Source organism: Chrysochloris asiatica, unplaced genomic scaffold (genome assembly GCF_000296735.1).
Source record: "Chrysochloris asiatica unplaced genomic scaffold, ChrAsi1.0 scaffold00112, whole genome shotgun sequence".
Lineage (NCBI taxonomy): Eukaryota > Metazoa > Chordata > Mammalia > Afrosoricida > Chrysochloridae > Chrysochloris > Chrysochloris asiatica.
The window spans coordinates 8,093,255-8,103,217 of NW_006408630.1; the positions used below are offsets into that span (position 1 = coordinate 8,093,255).

General features: G+C 37.6%; 1 protein-coding gene across 1 annotated transcript in view; it reads left to right on the plus strand.

Moving 5' to 3' along the window:
• RXFP1 (relaxin/insulin-like family peptide receptor 1) overlaps positions 1-9,963 on the plus strand; it is a 100,677-nt gene that overhangs the window by 72,661 nt on the left and 18,053 nt on the right. The window contains exons 13-14 of the mRNA XM_006867936.1: positions 3,818-3,889; positions 8,777-9,006. Coding sequence (XP_006867998.1) covers positions 3,818-3,889; positions 8,777-9,006 — 302 coding nt within the window. The remainder of the gene's footprint in view (positions 1-3,817; positions 3,890-8,776; positions 9,007-9,963) is intronic.

Sequence of the window (9,963 nt, forward strand, 5' to 3'; positions counted from 1 at the left end):
GCTGACCTTGTGGCTCGCAGCCCGATTCGTAACCACTACGGTACCAGAGCTCCTTTTTCCATAAAGATTACAGTCTTTGAAATGTTAAGGGGTAATTCTACTCTGTCCTATAGGGTCTCTATGAGTTGAAATCAACTCAATAACGATGATTTTGTTGTTTTTTAAAAAATACAAACCACTAATTTTTATTTATTGTTGTTGATGTTGTTAGGTGCCATTGAGTTGGTTCTGAATCATAGTGACCCTATGCATAACAGAGCAAAACATTGCCCAGTCATGTGCCAACCTAACAAGCATTGCTACACTTGAGCCCATTGTTGTTGCCACTGTGCCAATCCATCTCATTAGGGGTCTTCCTCGTTTTCTCTGACCCACCACTTTATCAAGCATGATATCTTTCTCCAGGGACTGGTCTCTCCTGATAATATGTCTGAATTTTGAGAGACGAAGTCTCAGCAACATGGCTTCCAAGGAGCAGCTGGCTGTACTTCTTCCAACCAGAGTTGCTTGTTCTTTTGGCAGTCCATGGTACTTTTAATAGTCTCCTAAAACACCCTAACTCAAATGCATCAATTTTTCTATGCTCTTGAACTTTCATATGCATATGAGGTTATTGAAAATGCCTTGGTCAGGCGCACCTTAGTCCTCAAACTGACATCTTTGCTCTTCAACACTTTAAAAAGATCTTGTGCTGCAGATTTGTCATTTGATTTCTTGACTGCTAATTCTATGAGTGTTGATAGTTTATTCGAGCAAAATGAAGTCTCTGAAACGTCAATCTTTCCTCCAATTATCTTGATGTTGTTTATTGGTCCAGTGGTGAGGATTTTTATTTTATTTATACCGAGGTGCAAGGCTGTGGTCTTTGATCTTCATCAGTAAGTATCTTAAGTCCTCTTCGCTTTCAGCATCATCTGCTGAAAAGTTGTATCATCTGCATATCACAGACTGTTAATGAGTCTTCCTCTGATCCTGATGCCACCTTCTTCTTCATATAATCCAGTTTAGGGGAGTATTTGCTCAGCACACAGATTGAATAAGTATGGTGAAAGAATACATTCCTAATGCACACTTTTCCTATTTTTAACCCATTCAGTGTTCCTTTCTTCTGTTCAAGCAACTGCCTCTTGCTCTGTGTACAGGTTCCTCGTGAGCACAATCAAGTGTTCCAGATTATCCATTGTCCACAATGTTGTCCATAGTTTGTCATGATCAACACAATCGAAAGTCTTTGCATAGTCAATAAAGCACAGGTAAACATCTTTCTGGTATTCTCTGCTTTCAGCCAAGATTCATCTGCTGTCAGCAATGATATCCCTCATTGCACGTCTTCTGAATCCAGCTTGAACCTCTGGAAGGTCTCCGTCAATGTACTGTTCCAGCTGTTTTTGTATTATCTTTAGCAAAATTTTACTTGCATGTAATATTAATATATTGTCCGATGGTTTCTGCAATGGGTACACATATGGATCTTTTCCAATCAGTTGGCCAGGTAGCTGTCTTGCAAACTTCTTAGTACAGATGAGTGAGTGCCTCCAGTGCTGCCTCAGGTTGTTGAAAGATTTCTATTTGTATTCCATTCACTTTTATGAGCTCTTTCAAATCAGAAACTTCCCAGGACAAATTTTCTTCCCAAGATAAATGCTTGCTGGACTTAAAGAAAAGCAAACCGCTGTTCTTTTTATTTTATGTACTTATAAACTAAAAATTAAGTAATGGAGGTTCATTTTACAATTTGCTATGTGTCACCAGGAGCTTACATTGGTTTGCTCTCTTAGATCCTCTGAAGGCATTTTGCATATTCACTCTTCAATTAGCATAAAGTACCTAACCCTAGACTATGGTGGTAGTGGTGGTTGTTGTGCAGTCAGTTTGGACTTGTGGTAACCCTGTATAGGGTTTCCAAGGCTGTAAATCTTTACGGGAGCAGAAAGTCTCATCTTTCTCCTGTTGTTGTTGTTAAGTGCTGTTGAGTAGATTCCAACTGATAGCAACCCTGTATAGGTTTCCGAGGAGCAGCTGGTGAGCTTGAGCCACCGACCTTGCAGTTCAAACAGCTTTGCAGTCTGGCACATTTACCCACAGTGCCACACCAGGACTCCTAGAGAACAATAAATTATAAACATCCTTAACCTAAGATAGAATAGTTTAAATGATGCAAATCATAAAAGTTCTACTAATTATAAGAATTTCTTTTTTTTTTTAAGTATTCATTCTTTCAATTTAAGTATTCTATCAATTAAATATCAATTAAATGGCTTTCATTAGAAAAAACTTCATTATTTTTAATCATAGAAAAATTCAAAGGGTAGCATGTAGGATAAGCACTGGACCACTAGGTCGGTTTGAGCCACAAGGTTGGCAGTTCAAACTCATCAGCTGCTCCTAGAAAGCCCTATACATGGCTACTAAAAGTCATAACTGCCTCAGTTGCACTTAACAACAACAATAATTGTACAAGGGGACTTAAAAAAGTTTGTGGGAAAAATCCATTATCTCTTCATTCCATTTTCCATGAACTTTTGAAACCTCCTCATTGTTGTTGTTAGGTGTCATCTAAGCTTACTCTTAGCATCATGCAAAATATAATGTTTCTTCATTATACAAATATTTATTAAGTAGTTATATGTTAGGACATCAGGATTGGAAGAAGACACGTTAATAACCTTGGTATGCAAATAACACAACATTGCTTAAGAAGACCACCTTAACCACTTAATGACAGAGGGAAAAGACTGCAGCTTAAACATGAAAAGCCTCACAACTGATGAGCAACATTATAATAAAAGGAGAAATTTTCTAAATTACCACTAGTTTCATTCAACTTGGATCAATATCCATGGAAGTTGTTGCTGTTGTTGTTAAGTGCCGCCGAGTCAGTTCCGACTCATAGTGACCCTGTACAGGGTTTCCAAGGCTGTAAATCTTTATGGGAGCAGAAAGGATCATCTTTCTCCCACGGAGCAGCTGGTAGTTTTGAACTGCTGACCTTAAGGTTTACAGTATGATTAGTAACCACTATGCTACCAGAGCTCCTTGTCCATGGAAGTAGCAGTCAAGAAATCAAATAATGCATTGCACTGGGCAAATCTACTGGTAAAAATCTCTTTAACATTTTAAAAGCAAAATAAGTCACTTTGGCAACTAAGATGCACCTGACCAGAGCCATGATCTTTGCAATTTCTTCACAGACATGCAAAATCTGGACAATGAAACCAAGAAAACAGAAGATAAATCTATGCATTTGAATCTTTAAATTGGTGAAGAATACTGCCAAAAGAACAAACAAATAAGTCATAGACAAAATATAACTAGAATGCTCCTAAAAAGTGAAAATGGCAAGACTTTTATTGCTTAGTTTGAATATGTCGTCAGGAAATATCAATTTCTAGAGAAGAACATCATCATGTTTGGCAGAGTCAGTGAAAATGAGGAAAATGTTCAATGAGATGGCACAACAATGAGTTCAAACATATCAAAGATTATATGGTGTCATTAGACCAGAAAATGTTTCACTGTGTCATACATAAAGTCGTTGTGAGTTGGAGTGGACTGCAGCAACTAATGGTTATTATGTACAAAGCATTGCACCATGACCTGTGCAGTTTTGTTTTGGTTTTAATCAAGTAGGAAAGAAATGTGTTTAAAAATAACAGAATCAAACAGAAGAGAAATTGGGAGAGTTCCTAGGATGGCACATTCTATTCAGAATAAATGTTAATTTGAAGTACTTTATGTAATTGTTTTTATTTTATCATTTTTATAATACCATGTATAACATATGCTATTTACTTTCATTGTTAATTTGATATTTTAGCAGCTTGGAAGGAATTGAAATATCAAATATCCAACAAAAGATGTTTAAACCTCTTAGGAATCTCACCCACATGTAAGTAGATGTTTTTCTAGTTCCTCACCTTGATTTAATCTGTTTTGTATATCTACATGTATTTTTATAACCCAATTCTTCTAATCTACTAATTTTCTAAATTAAAGTTAATTATTAAAATAATTAACTTTTTAACTATGATATTGCAACAGGGTGATTTTTATTTTCCACAATTTGATAGAATCTCATAGGAGATTTTTTTTTTTTTTTCATGTCAGGAAAGATGGGTATGGAGAAAACCCTTCAGTTCTTAAGAAGTTCTCCTCAGCTCTGATATCATATATCTCTATTTGACTAGATAACCAGTAATTTGTAAACCTTGTGTAAGTGCTACTGAACAAAGGAGTGGAAATTTATATGGTGGTGGTGGTGGTTATGTGCCATGGAGCTGGTTCTGACTCATAGCGACCCTGTTATAGGGTTTCCAAGGCTGTAAATCTTTAAAGGAGCAGAAAGCCTCATCTTTCTCCTGCAGAACCACTGGTAATTTCAAACTTCTGACTGTGAGATTTGCCGCCTAACTCATAACCACTATGCTACCAGAGCTCCTTAGAAGTTGATATGTTGTTGTTGTTGTTGTTAAGTGCCGTTGAGTCGGTTCCGACCCATAGCGACCCTGTACAGGGCTTTCGAGGGTGTAAATCTTTACGGGAGTAGAAATAAGTAATATAAAATAATTAGAAATGATTGCTGTAAATGAAGGAAAGCAGAGAGCAATCCTCCTCAGGGTAAATGGTCCCCAGTATTGGTCAGGTGTCTAATCAAGTGTGCATGGATAGAATGGCAACCATTTAAAGTTCTCTTATTCAAAGAATGCGTCTGATTGTACCATTGATGACATTTAGAAATACTTTCTTTAATAGAATGCTATTTTATAGCAGATACTATAATGACCCCCATATCATGGTAATTAATTCTCAGTAACGTAGAAAGAATCATGTCAGCAATCCACTCTGTAATATTTCTTACATTTTAACACAAGGCACTCCATCTTTGCTTTCCATGATTCCTTAGGAGAATGCTTATAAAATGTTCCTTGGTTGTTGTTGTTGTTGTTAGGTGCCATCGAGTCAGTACTGACTCATAGCGACCCTATGCACAACAGAACAAAACACTGCCCAGTCCTTGACTAATCTCACAATTGTTGCCATGCTTGAGCCCATTGATGCTGCCACATTCACAATCCATCTCACTGGGGGCCGTCCTCTTTTTCTCTGACCCTCCACCTTTGTTGTTGTTGTTGTTGTTAAGTACCGTGGAGTCGGTTCTGACTCATAGTGACCCTGCACAGGGTTTCTGAGGCTGTAAATCTTTACAGAAGCAGAACATCTCATCTTTCTCCTGTGGAACGGCTGGTAGTTTCGAACTGCTGACCTTGAGGTTGGCAGCCCAACTCATAATCACTATGCTACTAGAGCTCCTTGACCCTCCACCTTACCAAACATGATATCCTTATCCAGGGACTGGTCCCTCCTGACAATGCGTCCAAAGAATGAGAGATGAAGTTTGGTCATCCTGGCCTAAAAGGAGCACTCTGGCTGCACTTCTTCCAGCACAGATTTGTTTGTTCTTATGGCAGCCCATGGCACTTTCAATATTCTCTTCCAACAGCATAACTCAAAAGAATCAATTCTTCTACAGTCTTCCTTATTCACTGTCCAGATTTCACATGCATATGAGGTTATTGCAAATATCATGGCTTGGGTCAGGCACACCTTAGTTCTCAAGCTGACATCTTTGCTCTTCAACACTTTAAAAAGGTCTTGTGCAGCAGATTTGCCTAATACAATGCATCATTTGATTTCTTGACTGCTGCTTCAATGAGTGTTGATAGTTGATCCAAGAAGAATGAAGTCCTTGACAACTTCAATCTTTTCTCCACTGAAAAGAATGTTGTTTATTGGTCCAGTGGTGAGGCTTTTTGTTTTCTTTACATTGACATGTTTACATATCACATTAAATACTCTGGTTAAACAAAATAGAATGCATTCCAGAAAATGGTATAGCTCACTGAACTGAAAAAAACAACTAAAGGAACAGATTGAAATTGGGCAGGAAACATAGATCTAGGCAGCAGTGATTCCAGCAGTGCCCGGAATGCATTCAAGTGTCAATCAATTAGAGCCTGAGTTCCAGGAGAGATTGTCTACCTGATTTTACCTAGGTCACCCTTGGTTAGGGAAATGCACCCACTGAAGGGCTCACCATGCGGAGAATTCCCTCCCAGCAAATGAGAATGCTATTAACCAAACAGTGACTGGCCACTAGTCAGCCAAACTAATAAACTAATATCATTTTTAATTCTGCTGATGAAAGCAAAACTTCAACCAAACACAAATGAAACAAAGTAAAATGGCAATTGCTGCCTCTTCCATACGCCTTTTCCTTACTTTTGTTCTGCTTTCCTCTCCTTCAGTAGCTCACAGAGAAAATAGTGGACAGACTGGGATAGAACAGGTTAAAGAATGTCAGCAACGGGCCTTGCATGTAAAAGTACCACATACTGTAATCATTAAGCTTTTATCTTTCATTACTAGAGTTCCTTATACTATTAAAAAAAAAAGTATGAGTTCCGACTCATAACAACCCTGTACAGGGTTTCCAAGGCTGTTCATCTTTACAGCATCAAAAAGCCTCATCTTTCTCCTGCAGAGTAGCTGGTAGTTTTGAATTGCTGACCTAGAGATTAGCAGCCAGACTCATAACCACGATGCTGCCAGAGCTCCTTATAAAGTTCTTTATACCATTTACTTATCTTTTTTATCAAGGCAGATGGTTTTGAGACAAATCTAAGTTTAATTCCAATTTCTACATTTACTAGAAAATTTCCTACCAAACAATTTAACTCCACTGAAAATTCATTCGTATGGTGATCCTAATACCTACCTTATGAAGTTGTTGTGAGAATTACTCCTGATACCTAGAAGATGCCAGTAATGACAGTAATGTTGGTAGTAAGCATGACTGTTAGAGCCCACCAGTCACTCCACAGGAGAAAGATGAGACTTTCTGCTCCCATAAAGATTACAGCCTCAGAAACCCTATTGAGGGTCACCATGAGCTGGAACTGACAAGACAGCACTTAACAATAGCAACAAAAAAATGGTGCTAGTTGGTAGTCATTATTGTTTATTCAGATGGTGATCAACAAGGGAGGTCTCTCTGGATAAAACAGTTCATTCAAGAAATACTTATCAAAAACATATTGGTGTTGTTATTGTTAAGTACCATTGAATTGGTTCCGATTCATAGCGAACCTGTACAGGGTGTCTGAGAAGTGGCTGGTGAATTTGAAACATTGACCTTATGGTTCAAACCGACCTTGCTATCCAGTGCATAAACCAACAGCACCACCATTGTTGTTGTTGTTGTGAAGTGCTGTAGAGTCGGTTCCGACCCATAGTGGCCCTGTATAGGGTTTCCGAGGAGCAGCTGGTGAGTTTGAACTGCCAACCTTGCAGTTCAAACGGCTTTGCAGTCTGGTGCATTAACCCACAGCACCACATTGTAGGACTCCTAAAAACACATATTGCATCAAAATCTGTGTGAAAAATAGGCATGTTAGAAAAAAGTAACAGATAACATGTTCCTGTTAATGACTTTGAATTGACTTTGACCCATGGCAATTTCACATACAACAGAACAAAATGTTGCCCAGTCCTGTACCACCATCCCAGCAGTTAGCATGTTCAAGTCTATTGCTGTGACCACTGTGCATTTTGAGAACTTTCCAATAAAGAGGGCTCATCTTTCCACAATATATCAAACACTCTTCTGTTGTGATCCATAGGGTTTCCATTAACTAATTTTCAGAAGTACATCCTAAAGCCTTACTTCCTAGTCTGTCTTAGTTTGGAAATTCCACTGAAACCCACCCACCATACGGGTGTTTGAAATACAGATGGCATAGCTTCCAGCATCATAGCAATATATAAGACACCACACTGTGGCAGGAGTCCTGGTGTGGCAGTGCGGGTTAATACACTGAACTGCAAGGTCAGTTTGAACCGCAAGGTCGGGAGTTCAAACTCACTAGCCACCCTCGAAAACCCTATACAGGGTCGCTATGGGTCGGAACTGACTCAATGGCACTTAACAACAACAACAACACAGTATGGCAAATTGATAGATGAGTGGTGGACAAATAGTATAATGAATTCTATATAGAGAAGTCATGGAAATACAAGAAGAGAAAGCACTTAATTCTGTCTTCTCCTGAGGGGTGCATCAATAAGAGGAGCTAAGTAACTGCATTTACATATTCTAAACACTAAAAATTGACTGCAAATTTCCATGGATAAATTACTTTCCCTTAGGATGTATTAACAGTTTATTCCTGGGAGTAAGAGGGGGTAAGGAAAAGTATTTACACACTAGCGGGTAGACACATGTTTACATGAGTGACAGGGCAGGGAATATACAATAAGAGGGAGGCTAACAGAGGAAAGATGAAGGTAACGTAAGACCCAGGGAGGAATGCATAAGTCAAAGTGAATACAGGTAAATATCATTAACAGATGGAGGAGGTTGCAATCACTATAATGAAGCAAAATATCTGATTTGTTGAATGTAAAACTGATGATCTGTTCTGTAAACCTTCATTCAGTTCACAATAAAAATGTGGGTTTTCAAAGCTTATTTATATTCCAAGCACTTGTTTATTCATTAAGCCAATTTGCAGATTTTAGCTGCATATTGTTACAGTAAAATCAAATCCATAAGTATTAAACTTAAGTTTAAAGCTTTAATATCCCTGAAGTTTTACATTCCTCTGAATCTAACATTGAGACATTTTCTCTCTACCATAAAAATGTAGAAAACAAATATCAATGTATGACGACACTAAAGTAAAATAAAAATCTTATTTTCCTTTTATTTGTACACCAGATATTTTAAGAAATTCCAGTACTGTGGTTATGCACCTCATGTTCGCAGCTGTAAACCAAACACGGATGGAATTTCATCTGTAGAGAATCTCTTGGCCAGCATTATTCAGAGAATATTTGTCTGGGTTGTATCGGCAATTACATGCTTTGGAAACATCTTTGTTATTTGTATGCGGCCCTATATCCGTTCTGAGAATAAACTGCATGCCATATCAATCATTTCTCTCTGCTGTGAGTATTTCCTAGTTCAAGAGGAATCATAGTTTTGAAACATACAAGTATGATTTGTTGTTGTTGTTAGGTGCCATAGAGTCGGTTAATACCACTGTTATTCAAATTGACACACCAACCACTAAAGCCAGTGAGGATGAAATAGAAATTCTACCAACTTCTTCAATCTGAAAAAAAAAATAAAAGTATGATGGTAATCAGAAATTAAGTAAACCAATTGGTAGAATTATAAGAGTGAAAATGTTTCTACTTTGTGTCTTTTCCACTTTTTCTGCAATAAAAATAGCGTTACTAAAGAAAAGGAAACAAGAAAATGTTAAAATAAGTACATTTAAGTCATATTACATTGAACAAATGTAGAGCTTATTAATTGGCTTTTCTCTCAGACAATGCTTTGAAGGCATAATCTTTTCATCAAACACCTACAACCTATTATTCAGAATAAAACTGCAATCTTCTAGAGTAAAATTTTAACATCAAAAGCTTTTCTGCTTGCATGACTAGTTCACAAGTATAGAGTTAAAAACTAGTTGCTTCTCTGATATCAAAACTTCTAAAATCATTTGCATTCATAATTTGAAGCTTTCAACAGGAAGAAAATGTTTTCAAGTAGTGTTAATTTTTTTTTTTTTTTAAGTTTTTAAAATGTGATTGCAAAGTACTATGTTAAATGAGAACCACAAAGAAAAGTAAGCAAGCAACTAGTCAACACAGAATTTATAGTCTGGGTCAAGTGGCCCAAATTTATTCATACTCCCATAAGCAAACAAAGTACCCATGTTAAACTGTTTTATGTGTGCTGTCCCATGCCTTCCCCTCATTATTACTCAAAAATTTTGTGCCATCTAATTCTTTTTTCAGGAGCTCTGGTAGCGTAGTGGTTACGAATCGGGCTGCGAACCTTAAGGTCAGTGGTTCGAAACTACCAGCCGCTCCGTGGGAGAAAGATGAGGCTTT